Source organism: Montipora capricornis, chromosome 11 (genome assembly GCF_036669925.1).
Source record: "Montipora capricornis isolate CH-2021 chromosome 11, ASM3666992v2, whole genome shotgun sequence".
Taxonomy (NCBI): domain Eukaryota; kingdom Metazoa; phylum Cnidaria; class Anthozoa; order Scleractinia; family Acroporidae; genus Montipora; species Montipora capricornis.
Genome location: NC_090893.1, coordinates 9,895,071 through 9,912,570, shown reverse-complemented (window position 1 = coordinate 9,912,570; position 17,500 = coordinate 9,895,071). Strand labels below are relative to the sequence as shown.

The 17,500-nt window shown below is 38.9% G+C and overlaps 2 protein-coding genes across 8 annotated transcripts in view; one reads left to right on the top strand and one right to left on the bottom strand.

The window, feature by feature from the left end:
• Positions 1–17,500, top strand: part of LOC138022885 (uncharacterized) — a 158,542-nt gene that overhangs the window by 18,371 nt on the left and 122,671 nt on the right. For 5 of the 6 annotated variants that reach the window (XM_068869890.1, XM_068869889.1, XM_068869888.1 and 2 more), the window contains 2 exons: positions 154–234; positions 1,064–1,452. In XM_068869890.1, the coding sequence (XP_068725991.1) occupies positions 154–234; positions 1,064–1,452 (470 nt within the window). Of the gene's footprint in view, positions 1–153; positions 235–1,063; positions 1,453–2,837; positions 4,530–17,500 lie in introns of those variants that run through there. The other variant, XM_068869892.1, reaches the window with a different exon arrangement.
• Positions 4,668–16,975, bottom strand: LOC138022896 (uncharacterized). 2 transcript variants are annotated; one of them, XM_068869909.1, is made up of 7 exons: positions 16,875–16,924; positions 15,389–15,466; positions 9,529–9,818; positions 8,985–9,029; positions 7,084–7,259; positions 5,988–6,321; positions 4,668–4,922 (listed from the first exon to the last, which is right to left on the bottom strand). In XM_068869909.1, the coding sequence occupies exons 3-7, from the start codon at positions 9,797–9,799 to the stop codon at positions 4,879–4,881; spliced, it is 870 nt and encodes a 289-aa protein (XP_068726010.1). In that variant the 5' UTR covers positions 9,800–9,818; positions 15,389–15,466; positions 16,875–16,924; the 3' UTR covers positions 4,668–4,878. The 2 variants fall into 2 exon arrangements, with proteins under 2 accessions (XP_068726010.1, XP_068726009.1); XM_068869908.1 differs by lacking the exon at positions 15,389–15,466 and having other exon boundaries at positions 16,875–16,975.

The following is a 17,500-nucleotide window of genomic DNA, read 5'->3' as shown; positions in this document are numbered from 1 at the left end:
ATGGAACCACCCTCTAAGATTTTATAGAATGCGAGAGCTTATTCTCTCCAATTTCCATCATTATTAAATATGAATTAAACAACACTTTTCATAGTGTTATCGAAATTTGAATAAATAACTGAAATATTGCATTTTTCACATGTCCTTGTTTAGATATTATCCCATCCAAATTTCAAGCTGATGAAACACGGGATGAGGAATTTTCAGGGTCCAATGATTCCGACGAATTAGCAGGTGATAACTGATAACGTTTTCCTTCTGTGGTTTTTTGAAACACAGCATAAATGTTTTCATACCTTCTACCTCAGTATAGGTTAGCTGCTTAATTAATTCACTAAGATATTTTTCGAGGGATGCTTCAAAAGAGGTAGGGAAGAGAGAGGAGTGGGTTGCTTTCTTGATGTAATAATAATAATAATAATAATAATAATAATTATTATTATTATTATTATTATTACTATTATTATAATTTACGAGAATGATCTTTCAGCAGCTTTATCTTAGGATTACACTTCAATTTCAAAATTCTTCTTCTTCTTGTTATCATTATTATTATTATTATTATTATTATTATTTGCTTTTAAATAAATTTTATTCATATTTATCACTTTTTAACAGTCTTACACTACTCTTACATTGCATACAGTACATTACATAAGGTTCATCATACATTACACTACACTTTAGTATTAAACACATTGTGACAATGTTTAAATATGGTCATCGCGCGCTCAATATTCGTCGTGCGTACTCAACGTATTTTTTATCCTGCGATATACGTAATTTTGTGAGTCGCGGAGAAAAATGGTAGTTTTTCCAGCTTTTTCGGCCTAAGGCCTCGTCGGCTAAGTATCACGCGATATTCCGCTCGATTTCGCAGGAAAATTGTTAAATATTACATTCAACTAACACATTTTTACTGCTTACTTGGCCAACTATTATTATTATTATTATTTTTCTAAATCGGTTAATATAATTATGTTATTTAGTCTATAATGTCTATAATTTTTATGCAGTGTTCATTCGTGCCTTGTCCATATCATGTGACTGCTTTGTCGTTTAGATCCTATCAAGACGTCAATAGGATTGTACGTTGGTTGCTTTGACAACTCGAATCCTTCTCGACAGCTCAGACACAGATACGAGGGTCATCCTGCAATGATACCCGAGGTGTGTGTTAAACACTGTGCCATTGAAGGATATCCATTCGCTGGTCTACTATTGGCGTCCGAATGTTTCTGTGGTTATTACTTCAATGACGATGAGGAGGTTGGAAATGATCGATGCAAGCTGCCTTGTCAGGGTGACTTTCGAAGGAGCTGTGGTGGCCAAAAAGATATTGCAATTTATTCCACAGGTTCGAAAAAGCGACTTTCGCAAACTAAAACAAAAATGTCGCAATGTTTACCATGTAAAGACCACTATAAAGAGAAAATAAGGTTAAAGAGAGAGGTAGATGCTAAATCCGACCCATAAGATATGTTTTGTTTTGATTATATAGAAAGTAATTATGTTTTTCCTTGTCACACCTGAGCCGATCAACACCGTGTTGTCGCGCTCCAATGGGTTCACTTCAGATGACTTCAAATCCTGACTTAATACCTCTCAATTCTTTTCGATACTTTTGCTTCAAGCACTAGTAGCCAATCCCTCAATCCCTGGCTAATATTTATATCTCAAGCGTGAGTTAACCATCTGCATTAATTAAACTTACAAAGCTTAGTAAATGCAGGAGGCAGTCGGCTCATTTTTGACCACACCTCCACACACCGTACAGCAGTTGTGGGCATATTGGGCCAGACATGTGTGTTTACACAGTGAGGCAATCCTAAATCGCCATAGCAACAAAAATGGGGACACCGACAAAATTTAAAACGAAAAGTAAATCTCTGAATGTTAACATGTAACATTTCTTTCATCACAATCGCAATTATGCGACAATTTAGATCCTAGCAGTATCGCTGTGACAGCAGGACAATATTGATGTCACATGACCTGGCTCCCACGAGTCTCCCCTAGCTCAGTAGAAGAAAATCTCGTTCCCAGAGCTTCGATCCTTGGCGCTGGCCAAAAGGATTGCGGCTCTGGGAACGAGATTGAGAAGTAGAGCATCCGAACTCGTTGGTTCGACTCCTGCAAGCGAGGCACTCGGATTTTTTCCGAGTATCCCCTACTCAACGTCGACATCTCTTCACGAATAAGCTAGTTTCGAATTGTGTAAGAACAAACGAACAGAGAGGAGGTTCACAGGGATAACTTACATCCGTTATTTTAAAAGCAAAAGAAAATGTAAACTATCGCTTTGGACTTCAACTCTATTCTTTTGTTCGCGCAGAATACAAAACGAGCCTATTGCAGTACGCCTGATTACCACGTGATTGGATAGCTTGCCAGCCTCACAGCCACTCATTAGTCAGGACCGTTAATTAACTCTTTCAGTCCCAAGATGGACTCGTTCATTTTCATGACTTAGTACCACACCTCTTAACACACCTCTTAACAAACGAGAAGTGAAAAGGTGATCAAACAGTGAAGGAATATACGTTATATTTACCAATATTTTGAAAGGCAGTGCCTTTCTTTATTAGGGTGTTACACAAGTAATGGTCTTTGGCTAATAGGACGTTACAATAATAACCTTAATTCGCAATACCTGTTTGATCGACATTTCATTGAAACTGTGAGGAGAATTTACATACTGATCACTGCTGGGAGTCTCTGTTATTGTGTTACCTTTTCGTCATTTTTCACAAAACCTAAGACTAAAATACAGATATTTTTGATATATATCAGAACGATATTCACTGGAATTTACCTATCCCATTTTTCCTCTTCAGGATTATCGCCCTAATCCATGCACCCGACATTGTTCAAGTGCACGAAGGAAAGAAAAGGAAGGAAGGAAGGAAGGAAGGAAGGAAGGCCTAGTCGCCCTCTAGAGGAGCAAAAAGTACATCAACAGTAATATCGGCTTATCGACTTCACGTACTTACCTACAATAGTTGGAGAATTAATGCAGAAGGAACCGTTTTTTGTTTTTCAATTGAAAGAAAAAAAGAACTTGGTCACCGAGTCAACTTGTATTCACCCTTTTACAGACCAATCAAGGAATTGTCCTTTTCCCCAGGTCTGCCGGTATTTTCTTTTTCTTTCTCAAGCAACCGAGAAGCGCGGACAGCAGCAAAGAGATGGAAGATAAGTTTCAAGCACGAGCAAGATCCCTGGTTCAAAATCACAGAAAGACAGGACGAGGGAGTCTGGGTGGCATCAGTCTTACTCTTAAGTCCTTGTTTAAATACGTCCGCAAAAGAATCCTTCTCTTCTATACTTTTTGTATCTTCTCTTCTTTTTTTTATCAAGGCAAAACCGAATAGCAATCGTGAAAACCCCTTGACGTACACCCTGAAGAATATCTTCGAATCCTTCGTATTATATGGCAAGCAATTCTCAGGTTAAATGGAACATTCTGATTGGCTGGTTGTCGGTCGGGATTCTACAGTACAGACCATTACCATGGAAACCGTCCATTTCCATTTTTTTTCTTCCCCCCCCCCCCCCCCGGGAAATTCAAGTTGGTCGAAACACAAAAAGTTTTTAAAAAGCGGAATTTAGTTTTCACTGTAAAAGGTTACCAATGGAAGACAAAGATCACGAAAATTTACCAAGCAGAGAAGTGTCCGATCGCTCAAAGAAAGAGTCGGTTTTGTTCAGACCTCGGTGCGCTGCCACGACTGATCTAGTACGGCTCTCGCGCTGGGTTAGTAAGTGATGATGCCCCCGTCCAGATAAGGTCAGTCCACAACACCGGGGACGCCTCCTCTTCTCGAACAGTGAATGGGTTCTTTAACGTCCCATACTATTTAATTTCCAACAAGGACTATGAGACGAGACCTCCGGTTTATAGTCCTTATCCGGGAATACTTGAAAAACTAACCATTTGCAGATGTAAAGGCAGCACTTTCTCAGTTATTTTAACACCCTGAGAGTGTTGGTCCAGCCGGAGTCGAACTCACGGCCTCCCGCGTGACAGCCCGATGTTCAACCAATTGAGCCACCCGTACGCAGTTAAGGGGTCATTCTTTCTTTTACTCAGATTAATATCACGACAATGGAGGGCTACCCAACGTGCAAAAGGGCTTTGATCTTAATAAATTTTAATTGATGGTCAAAATGAGCAACGCTCCTTACGCACTATTTCCCTTTCTCAAAAAAGTCTGAGTTTGTTTCGACTGCGCTGAGCAGAGAACTGATAAGAGATCAGCTAAGCACATGCAAGCACTCTATCCTGCGGTAAAATCCACACACATATCCGTCTTAACTTTTTTTTGGACGGCAGGGCAGACAGGTTTGACTAAATCCAAGAAGCCGTTTGCCTGCCAGGGTCTCATGATTTTCTAAAGAAGGTTTCCAGGAAGCCAACAGATTTTGAGGTGCGACCCAGTCCCTAGCTTAAATTGATGGCGATAAATTCGGACGCCAATTGAAGCAGTCATCTTCGAATAAGTCAATGGAGTACAAGTTTGCAGATATCAAATGTGATTTTACCGTAAAACGTACGGCATTATGGGTTTGTGGAAGTGGTCAATTCAAGGAACCGTTTTCTAGTACAGACGAAAGTAAAGGCATCTGAAGATGGACATCTCGGCTTCAAAGCGGGACATTTTGCATCGATTATTGAATGCTTTATTTCTCTTTAATTTATGAGGCACGGTGTAATTTGTAACAATGAAACCAAGCTAAAACCCCCTACCGTATCATGAACCCATTACAATCTACAGCCTCGAGAAATTTTAATTTTTTTCTTTCCGGTCCAGTCGGTCCAGTCCAATCAAGGATCCACCTTCGTAGGCACTGAGTCAGGCGATATGCATCATCGTTTCAACGTACAAACACCGCCATCACATCTGCCTCTGCGACGTTGTCTGCAAAGAAGAAAGATTTGTGTGAAGGCGACCAATTATACGCACAAAATGATTCTTCTTTATTCGCTCATTCGCTTACATACTCACCTGTGGCTTGTGAGCTTCAAACATTCAACGCCACCTCCAATGCAACGTAATTTATTTTGCTTTTTTTAAGATACAGTTCTTCAGTAATGAAACATCAATAGTGATGTGCTTAGTGGTCAAAGTAGATCAAACTCTTTCAAGTCGATCTTTTACGGAAAGCTAACATGCCATATGATGATGATGATGATAGGACCGACAGACAGTTCCAGGGAATGTTGTGACCACTGTACCATAGTATACTGGAAAAGTATAAATTGGTAGAAAGCCACCCATTTCCATGGTAGAAAGCTATGGTAGAAAGCCACCCATTTCCATGTTTGGAGAATGATAAAGCGAAAGTCTTGTGTGATATTCCATGACACTTGAAAAAAGCCCAAGAAATGGTGGCGACAAGCCTGATATGAGTGTGGTGGACAAAATGAACAAGGAATGGTTCATAATGAAAGCGGAAGTGTGTGCGTGCCGGGAACAATACCAGCAAAGGCAATATTTAAAAGAGACAAGTATTCAGATTTAATTATAAGATTAGGAGTGAAAAGTCTATATCCTGGGCACAAAGCTAGCAGCGTACAAGTAGTATTAGATTTTCCAGCTGCACACTGCATTAACTTCGAGAAAGAGTTAGCTGGCATTTGCAAGATCAGAAAACAGTAGTTAACTGTGAGCGTAACGATAGAGAAAGCACAGAAGTGGATTATTTCTCAGAATTGCGAATTTGTGAAGAGGTTCATGGCAATAATGGTCATTATTCGCTTCATTATCGACACGACAAAGGATAGACTACACACTGAAACACTACAGGGAGATAAATGTGGGTGTGATCAAATCGAATTAAGCATCACCACCGGAATTTGAAAGTATATACAGATTGAAGCGCCAACCACTTTTTAAATGAAAAAAAAAAAAAAACAATGTGTGTCACTGACTTAAAAATCACTCGCTCACTCACTTTGCAACTGCTGCTCTCTATTAACTCACCCAGTTCTTGTTGCCAAGGTACGTAGGTATCCTTGTTGCTATACAGTATCACGTACTCTCCGAAGGCCTTCTCCCATTTACATACTCCTTTGCTAACCACCATCCAACCCATATCATTTGGGCAACCGCCATAACTCCTGTGAATGAAGAATCGGCGATTGTGTACAGAATCTCCCTTGATGGAGAAGTAATTTGTTCTTTCCTTTTCGATGTCGTTCCATGGCACAGTACCTGTCAGCTTGCTCTTCCCAAACCAGTTGAGTTTGTCAGTTCCTTTGGCGTCAAACATAAGTTCCTTGACAAGTGACCCTCCTTTATACAGAGCAACCCTCGCCTGTTAATATAAAAAAGGCGATTCGTTAACGTTTGATATCTTCGACTTAAAGGCAGTCACACACTTTGCTGAGGGATTCAAACGTGCTTTTTTCGCATTCCGTGCCCCGTCATTCGTTTTGGTGACATCAATGGTATTTTAGCTTATTTAGGGTTTTCGCGCCTCGGTTTTCCACTTCAGATTTTCAAGGGTCCCCTCCAGGGAAAATTCTATGCACAATCAAGCTAAGCATTTATTCTCGCAGTTCCGAAGAAACGTTTGTAAGTTCATGTTTTAACTGTTTTTTTTTTCGCGCACCAATGTTATTTTTCCTTTATTTCTAGTCGAACCATCTCATCGCATCTCGACGGCTTTCGACAAAGAGTTCAACGTTGTGATCATCAGATGCGTTAGAGGTTTCTAAGTATCGAAATGCAGCGATTCTTAAGTTTGTCAGTACACTTTGCTCCTACAATCACTTAGGCCTAGCTTCACTTAAACCTGAGCTAAAATCGGTCTTTTAGACAACACTTGACCTGAGATTTCAACTCATAGTCAGCCGGACTAAGCTCCTACATGTCTCAATGCTCTAAAAGAAATTTGTGTTGAGCTTGTCAGCCCAGTCCCCCTGTATTCAATAAGAACGCATCAACAGAAAATTCTTGTTTTTTTTCTTTATAACTCTCTTTGGACCTCGAATTGCAAGCGCCGAATAATTGAATCATCAATTCGGCTTTAGCGAAATTGAACAGCTTACATGTTTGATTATTTTTACAGATTCACCTCAGAGGGATCAAAAGAGCTCCACTTCAAAACGATCTTGTTCTTGTAGATGTCAGGGTATGCCTTGGTAACATCAAGGGCTTCCATTTGGTTCTCACTGTAGGTGTCAGCGGAGTTATAAGCTTCATACGCATCTTGTTTCGTATCATTGACGTACTTAAAAACCATGGTCCAACCTGACAAATAATTAACATAGTAGGATGTTTGCTTCTGTTAAATTTTCAACCCCGTCAGTATGCTGGGCTCCTAGTTTCTACAAGAGTGAATTAGGAAAGAGTGTTGATCTATGACTTTGCAGTCTTGTCCCAGCACACTCACAAATGGATTTATTTTTAGGTACACTTTGTGCGCGAAAGAAACAAAGGGCCGCTAATTTTAACCAGTCAGAAGAAGCCATTTCACGCGTGACTGCTTTTACCATGTTTTTTTCAGGGACATGACAGTGTCACACCCCCCTCCCCCAATTCATTATTGTCTGAGAATTTTTCGGGCGACTGATAGTACTAGTGGTGAAAATCAACATTGAAGGAGGGGAGAAACGGGTATGGGTGTTCCAACAAATGTGACGAGTATTGTAGGTTAAATTTGATCCTCATCTTAAATGTAGGTTGAATATGCACTCTATAGCTACCTAGTTTAAAGCAGCTATCAACCCCCCAAAAAGGACCTTCCCTCAAGCTTTGTCTTACGCACCTCAACGTAATAACAATAATAGTAATAATAATGATAATAATAATAATACTTTATTATTTATATAGCACACTCTCCAAAATTGCCCAAATGCGCTTTACATACATCTGTTTAAAAAAAAATCTAAAACCTACTATACATACATCCGTTCAAAAAGTCTAAAACCTGTTATTCATATCTAATTAACACCTAAATATAAGAATATAAAGAACATAAAAAATTAATAATATGCTAATTTAAAAAGATGTGTCTTGAGTTTCCGCTTAAAAATTTCAATACTAGGACTACACTTGATGTCCATAGGTAGTTTGTTCCACAAACAAGGAGCGCTAACCGAAAAAGCCTGGACCCATAAGATTTGGTACTATATGATGGCTGGCAAAAAAGCAACTTGTCGGCAGATCTAAGATCTCTCCTTGGAACATATGGTTCGAGCAATTGACTTAGGTACATGTCTTCATAATGTTTCGTATCATCTTCTCTATTTTTATATTCATAGACTTATCCATCCATTCACAACATGACAAACACAGTAAGGGAACAAAGAACTGCACCATGCGCTTACCGGTACGCGAACTCAGACCCTCAAGGACCCGGTTGTTTCAAAGCCGATTAACTTAACCCCAGGATTTGCGTAACCTTTGGTTTCATTTTTTCAACTTTTGAGTAAAAGTTTGTTTTCATTATGTTTGTTTTTCAATATTTACTTCTTCTAACGTAAAAGTTTACCGAATATCAGCGCTGAACAATTTTTTTTTGAAGTAGAGAAATAAACTCCTTAGTTAATTTTTAATCTGCATGATGCGATAAGCGTTAATCGCCTTTTGAACACCGGACCCCGGTCTATATAGTGCTCTGTCTTCACCATTACACTATAACGACGAACATCCTTAACTCAACACAGTTATTTTCATTATTTACTTTTTTACAATAAGTCAATTGATATCCTTGTATATTAACTAAAACTAATCCTAACCTAACGGATTCAATCTGAGAACGGATTTTACCGGCATCATGTACACTGTTCATTGCTGTTTGGTGATGAGCAGTAAGTTTTGTTGTTGGAGTAAGGTCTTACATGTAGCAGAAAATGGACGAAAGAACCTCCCGCACCTCCCGCTAGTGTGTCGTCCCCGTTTCAAAAATATAAAAAACTCAAAAATCAGGCCAACTTATTTGTCACATATATTCACATATATTGTCAGTCTGACCTCCTGCTTCCATGTCACAGTATACTGGTATTGCTCCTTGGCTGCCTGTTTTAAAATAATGAAAAAAATGAAGTTTATTTTCCAACGCAGAGCATTTTGAATAACTTTAAGGAACTTTCAAAATGCCGAGTGTTCTTGTTTTTGACTTTCAGCTAGACAAGTTAAACGCTATTCTAAACCTTTAAACTTACTTAGTAACAACTTCATGAAAGCAATACATGCTTCATTACTTAAAAATGAGACATAAATCCAGTTGCTGGTGAACTGGATGACAATACACAAAAGCCAAAGCACCCTTTCCACATAAACTCTCCCCCCCCCCCTCCCCCTATTTAACAAAGGGTGGTCAAAATCATGGGACCGGACCCCTACAAACCTTTCAAAGTCGCGATTGCTAACTTTTTCCCGTTTTTCGGGATCCGCTTTTCTCAAATCTCTTCTTAAAATCAACAGTGAATCAAGTTTGTAAAATGGCTGTCTTAAAGAGAGCAAAACTAGATTAATCAACTCAATCAAGATGGCTGCAAATGTGATAAAGTCTTACCAGTTATGATCCAGTAAACACCATTTGTGGGTTCCGTTGGACTCCTTTCTTTGATGTCCTTACACGAGGAACCGGGATTTTCCATTGAACCCACCGATGTCATCAGTGACTTCCAGTCGTTTCCATTACAGGAAAGTACTTGGCCGTCTTCGTATATTAACAGGCAAAAGATACTACGAATATTGTTTGGCCTCTTGCACGAGTTCTTACCCGCGCTTGAAAGAGACAAAATGCTGAGGCATACCAAGCACAAAATTGTTAACCGAGCCATGTTGAGTTTAAACAGATACCTACAAATAAAACCGAGAGTTTTATTAAAACGAAACATTACACGAATCCAGGAAATCAGGCCACTATACCTTTGTTAAAACGCTGGATTTGCAACCAGTTGCTAGTGGTTCGAGTCTTGTCTGACCTCTAATTTTTCGCAAATTTCACTGAATTTAATTCCATCACTTCTTAATTGTAGAAGCTTTCCTCCAGCAGGGTTTTTCAATTAACGCCGTGTCTCTATGAATGTTTTCATTTTAACAATAAGTTTTTTCAGTTTAACATATTAAATTAAATATTTGAATTTAACAATGAAATTTATTTTTTTGCTTAATTGGAGGAATACCAAAACAAGTATACACCATGTCATAGCTCCATGTCATGGAAACACCGCTACTTTACGTTTAGGCTTAATTGTCAGCCGCTGTTTCGGGAAAGGAGCCCGCGCTCCTCCCACGAAGCCGGGAACTTTGAAGAGCACTCGAGACTGTGGCGGAAATCGATCCTGAAACATTTTGTATCGCACTTGTTTAACTTTTGTTTTCTCCTTAATCCTCATTTATGCAACCAGAAACATCCTGAAGTTAAAGCTAGTGGTTCTGTTGCTGGGGAGCGCGAGAGATTTTGATTTTTAAGCTATTAAAAGCGCGTTGGGACCTGGTCAACTTTAAATACGTACGATCGCCGCTGTGAAAGAATCCGGAATCCGGAATCCAGCAAATATGAGGCTTCGGAATCCAGAATCCTTTGTACGGATTCCAGAATCCACAGGTTTCGATGGAATCCGGGATCCATTTCGGTGGAACCCATGAGTTTGGAATCCAGCATGATGGGAAGCAAAAAGCCCTAACTGTAGCTACTTCAAAGGAATGCTAGTACGGCGCACTAGGATTCCTAACATACTTTTCATTGAGAAGCGCAAGTTTTGACACTGCAGGTGTTGTAATCCGTTGCAATGTCATGGAGCGGTCATTTTATTGGAAACGACTCAGACAACTCCAGAGAATATGATCCTCAGTGAACTGTGCGTTCTCTTTTGATGGCGCTGAACGAGACGTCAAATCCGTAAATAATTATTACAGGGTTGTTTGGAAAGGAAAGGAAAGGAACTTTATTTAAGTGTCTAGTGGATTTAGCACTGGAGCACTAATTGGGGACACTGTAAAGTGAAATTAACAATCAACGCAAATCAAGGCAAATGCTGGTTTTTGGGGAGAGGGGAAACCGGAGTACCCAGAGAAAACCTCTCGGTGCAGAGTAGAGAGCCAACAAACTCAACCCACATATGACGCCGAGTCGAGGAATCGAACCCGGGCCACATTGGTGGGAGGCGAGTGCTCTCACCACTGCGCCATCCCTACATGGCGGATCGAATTTGGAAGAGAATCATCTAGACATGTGAAAACACTAACGAAGAAAGATCAAACCAGAGGAAAGAGTGGAAGAAAAGGAAACCACTATTAGCGACAAGAAATGTTGCAAGAGACATTTCAGCGGAAATTACTCGAAGAAACAAGTACAACATTGTTTCACACTTAAGACCTGAAATGGGAAAATGCTTATAGTTTAGCACGGTAGTAAGAGAACTGTTGAAAACAATGGTAAATCAAAGGATGTTGCCAATGTACAGTGAGAAAAATTTCCCGCTCTTCTCCCCTAGAATGCAGTTAATTTTCTTGTAAGCTTCCAGCAACGTTGATCAGAATTTCTTTGTACTCTGTTCCTGTGGGGTCGTTTCGATTACTAGGGCTAATGATCATAGGGAATATGTAGCACTTTAAGTTACTCTCTGACAGATGATGTAGTTGCTTCGGTTTACTTTCCTTTGGCCTTCTCACTATCATAATCACTGACGCTGAAGCGTTTAGTCTTAATTCTGTTTCTGGTTTGCCAATAGCGCTGACGTATGTTGAATTTTTGTGTGCATTGGGCAATCGAGGCGACAGTGAATTGTAAAGAAAATAGCATCATCTAAATCGACTTCAATTAGGAATTAATAGGTTATGGTGACGTTTTTTAAACGAGCTTTTTAGAGAGCTTTCAAAAATTTTTATTGGGATCTAATTTTCTTCCCTTTGACTCCACTTTGGAAAAGATCTTACAATTTATTTTATAGTGCACTGAACAAAATTTTCTCGCTATAATGAATTTTTATCCAGGTTTGAGTACTCCTTTTGTCTTAGCATTTATTTTGCTTTTTTTTAAAGCTTTGTCATGTTAGTTTTTTAATAGAAAACGACTATCGTACGTTCCCGCCAGTGGTTCCACGTGATCGCCATAGTAACTTCATTGGCGGAAGAAATATGAATTCATCGGTAATGTCGCAGGCAAACTCGGAAAAACAGTCCGCGAGTGCTCCATCGAAGTAGTCAAACCTATGATCTTCCATTTACTAGTTGGAATGCTCCCCTACAGGAGACTCATTGGAGCTAGGCCATTAAACTAGGTTCTAGCGACTCTACAACTTTGTCCAGAAAGAATTGAGGGTTTAGTTGAGTGCACTACACCTGCAAGTAATCGTTGGGAGGATTTTGTAAGAACAAAACCGCTACTGGGTGAAGGAGTATTAAACGATGTACAATACAAGAAACAACACTTCTTTGTGACTCATAGACAATCATATTTAAAAAAAGAAAGATTAAGGCAACTTTATATCACAGTTTGCCGTCATTTAAGGGTCGATTTGTCCTTTACTGGAATAAGAATTAACATAAATATATACATGTACATGTACATTTTGCAGCGCACTCGGCAAAGTCTCTGAATTTTGGCCGTTCCGGCTTAGGTGGCTTTATGCATTCTAACGCAACCTTTTCGAAGCATTACTACAGGCCAGGACGGCCTCTTATCGGCTATTAACATGATTAAAGACAATAAAAACCCGCCAGTTCAGGTGAAAAAACGCAACATGCATTGTTACAAATTATCTAGTAAACGGCTAAACCTACTTTCCACGTTACATCAAACTGTTTGAGGTGTGTCACCCTCCAGTTCAGATGAAAAAGACGCAACATACATTGTTACAAATTATCTAGTAAACAGCTAAACCTACTTTTCATGTTACATCGAACTGTTTGAGGTGTGCCACCTTGTCTCTCATATACCGGGCTCTGAAATCGTTAATCGTTACACATATACTGGGAAGTCTAGTGAAAGCGTTAATCATTACTGGGTTGCCTATGGGCAAACCCAGTCGTGGTCTACGTTTAGTTTGTTTGTTTTCTTTTTTTTTTTTTTTTTAGTTTTTTTTTTTTTTTTTTTTTTCCGTGTCGGTAAAAGTCTTGCCTGTCACTCCCCTGGTAAGTAGTGTCTTTGTGTATAGAGCCTTCTGCCCGTATTTTCTTAGGATCGAGAGGGTAGTGGAACTGCGTAGATTTCTCTTGTGGACACAGTAGAATCATTAACTTAGCCTGCAATGGCGTCGAAAGTCATGCAACGCGAATGGCGTTTTAGTGGATCCTTAAACAAAATATACCCTTATGGAGCTCAATAATGGAAAGTCAGTTGGATAAACTAGGCATGAATCTCAAAAGCGACGAGTACTGGACTTCGACAACAATCTATCGCCCGTCGAGACGAAATCAAAGTGAGCAGTATTTACCTGAAGTACATGGTAATTTGACACAATTGAGTTTCTTGTCTTCACGCACGCAATGAAATAGGAAGAGGTTTTCGCCTCTAAGAGCAAATATGTTGTTTGTTTCAATAAAATTTTCGCTGGAAAAGGATTCTGTGGTATTTTCTGCCTTTGTGAATTATAATATCATGTTGTGTATTGAATTTTCGAGCTTAAGGTTCAAATGTGATATGGGAGAAGTTTTTTAGTATTGCTCTGTAAGCAGGAAGGGTTCACAGGCCTGTTGGAAGCGTGCTTGAGTTTCAACAAAATGAGGCCCAAAATCAGTGAAAACTTGTGACGCAGATGAATAATAAAGTAGCTGCTATTTCCAAAATGATGGAATTACCTGGTGATAAATAACGTCGTACGCGTCTTGGAGAGTAAATTTTGACTTTGCATAAACAAGAGTTGGGCGATTGTGATCTTTGTTTTGACTTCGCTCATTTCATTGTCAAACTTTATAACACTTGACAGAAAAAGAAAGTTACAAAAACCCGGTATCTTGCCATCATTTGACACAGATGCTTCACTGTTTGGCGAGTAAACATGCCGCGGTAACTTAATCACGGCGCCCGCTGAATTCCGGCCATGTCACTTTCGATTTTGCAATTTACTTGAACGTAGCAAAAATCTCCCAAAATGTTTGTCGCTGATCGTAACTTTTTATATTCTATAGATCGTTTTCACGTGACGTCATCACCTTCCAAAATCTAAAACTAAAGATCCACCAAAGTTTTTATCCTCATCAGGCATAAGAGGCGGCATATCTATATCTGTTGACAATTTCACAGCTCAATAGCGTGCTTCGTTTGGAAACCAGAGCATTTTGAATTTCCGGATTATGTAGGTGCGTGACACAAAGCTACGATCAAGTTTGTTGAAAAATATATACTTATCTCATGATTTTGAGCCCTTTTAGAAGTTAGAGCATTAGGAAAAGTGCTTATGTAAATGCTTGTTTTTTCAGTAGTGATAATCAGTCGCCTAGATAGCCAAAGTCAGTTCCAGATGTTTACACTATTTTCCGGCCTGCGAAACATTTCGACAAATATCTGAAGTTTGGGGAAACGCAGAGGCCTAAAACTTGGACAAGTGTCTTATTTCTTTATCTTCTATAAGATAACAATTTCTTAGCGTTTTGCACTGGATAGTTTTTGATTTATTTTTTTTATTGCGTGACAGTGAAAACGATCTATATTCAAGGTTCAAAATTAATGTTGTTTTCATGTCGTAAATATTTTATTCTCGATCGACCGTCCGGGAAACTTCCTTCTGCTCTTTCTGAAAACTGTGTATCAATATTTATTTGCTTTTTCATCAATATTTGTTTTGCATAAAGCAAGCTACCAGAATCTGTACCTTGCTGAGTTCGCATTTGTTAGCGTTAATAGTATTTTCGGTCAGATGTTTCTGTTTCTTATGAGGGGTTTATTGTTTTGGTCTCCCATCCCAACACTAACCCCGCGAAACAGGGCTTGACTTCAGTGAAGTTTAGTATTACAAAGTTTTCGGATGCTCATAGGGCACACTTGTGGTGAAAAGAAGTTGTGAGGGAACTTGAAAATTATCAACATGTCAGCCCAGAAGCCAATGTTTCTCGCTTCTCTTTTATTTGTTATTCTTCAGAGACTGGAATGCTGCATTTCAATACCACACAATTCAGTGCCTTCTGATTTTCTGTAGCACGTACCACAGGCAAGCCAGTGTATGCTTCACAGAAGCATCTAGTTACATGAAAGCAGTGAAGAACAGAGAGCTGAGAAATAGTACTAGAAGAACAGTGGTTATTTACTGAGGAACAGTAGGCTTAGAGGAACAGTGGACACAGAGGGTACAGAGGAACAGTAGGCACAGAGGAAACTTATGCACCGAGGAACAGTGAGCACGGAGAAACAGGATGCACAGTATACAATAGATAACAGAAGAAGAAACAAGAAGACTAAAAGCCAGCAGTTTTAAGGGTTAAGTTACCTTGAATTGGGACGTGGCTGCCTCCACTCTTTTTACATAGGGAGTCGATATTGTTGACACAACCCAGTTACCTCTTTACTGAAAGCCAATGAATTCGTTGAATTAAGGATGGACCATTTCTGCACTTTGACAGATCACGAAAAAGTGGTATAGCTTCTTAAAAAAACTCCAGCAACAGAGAGGGCAAAGAAAGGTAACACAGTTTGCCAAACTCTTACTGCAAAACTCCGAGATCCGTGAACATTGGTGTGATTATTTATAGTATCCTATTGTGGGTTTTACTCTTCTTAATCACTATACATACAAGGTTGAAACGTCCTTCATATGTGGCTGCTATGTCGTGGATAATGGAACCAAAAGTTCGAGACAGCAGAAAGCAAATCTTTATCTTTAAGAAGATTACGACAGTTTTTTTCTTTCCAAGACATGTTTCGATGTTACGAACATCATCGTCAGTTACGTAATATTTGAAAAACCGTTAGGACTATATAACAACTAGGCGAAACATGCATAATTAATTATGATTAAGTGACAAAAATTACATATTTGAGTGAGTTACAAAGTGTTTGAAAGAATGTAAAGCCTAAAGCGTAAGTGTCAGGTGACGTGCATGATGAACTTGTTGGTTTAAATTAGGCTTTTCCCGATTTATATGCATAACCTCCTTAATTTTAAGCTGAAATTTAGTAAGGGCGGAATCAAGGATTTCGAAACAATCCGCACAGCAAGATTGACGACAACGTTCTGAGCTTAGTAAATGTTTATGAATGTTTCGCCTAGTTGTTATATAGTGCAAACGATATTCTGGAACTGAAGGTGATGTTCGTAACATCAAAACATGTCTTGGAAATTAAAAAATGTCGTAATCTTCTTAAAGATAACGATTTGCTTTCTGCTGTCTCGACCTTTTGGTTCCATTATCCACGAAATACAAGGTTCAAGTTTTTCATCAAATGGAGCCCTTTAAAGAAAACGACAAAACTTTTAAGATTATAAGACATGTTTCGACAGAAATTTCTGTCATCTTCAGTTGATTAATGTACAAAGCGTTAGAACTTGAATTTATAAGTAGGAACAAGTGCTAATTATGCTAGTAACAACGGAATGTACATAACACGTGACAATGTGAGAATTAAAATGATAGTTTAAGATTTATCTAACGTTTTGTACATTAATCAATTGAAGCTAACAGAAATTTCGGTCGAAAGATGTCTTAAAATCTTAAAAGTTTTGTCGTTTTTTTAACAGTTCTGATTTGCCTGCTACTATCAAGATCCTGTGGAAATAGAGCCCTGCTTTAAAACTAGATTTGTTTTTTCTATTCTTTTACATGCGCTCGGGGAGCCAGGAGATGGGATTTATCCACTTTCTCTTCCTTTGATCGGATCAAGAATTGGACCAAGAATTATTTGTTGGAATTTTTTTCATTATCTTTCAACAAAAAGTATGCGATAAACCATAATACTACCTTTTACTAAAAACCTACCTGTTTCCACCTTTTCCCCGGGATTCTCAATGGGTGCTTTGTTTTTCGAAGGAATGAACTACGATATTAATAGCGCTTGTCGACTTCGTCCCAAGTCTTTAAATCATGATGTGGGCGGAACATTCTTCAACTTTGATAGATCACGTGTCTCCGCGTTAATCGAGGGCTTTTGTAATGCTATACCCTCTCGATAATCCTCGACGAATATCAACGATTTATCCGAGCAACAAATAATATCACAAACAGCGGGATCGGTAATCAGAATTCGAAGTACGTACATGCAACGTATTTTAGCGCGAAAGTAGAAATTTGTTTTATTAGTAGTTTTCTTTCTCATTGGTTGACTTACGGGTGTGAATTTTCGTTTCTTTTGGGTTAGTGACTCATTCATTGACCTCTGTCCCCTGCCTCACTCAAAACTGGCATTTTCAAAGAACTCAACTGGAAATAACAAGATTGTAAGTTAATGATCTTCAAAGGTACTTACTAAAATTTGAACAATTTCCTTATTAAATGAATTCTTCTAGTGATTTATTTGTTGCGTCAAAGATCGAATTGATTTACCTACTCCAGGTTACTTAGGTAAACAGCTGGGCAGATAAGCTCTTTGTGCTTGACGTGTGGGT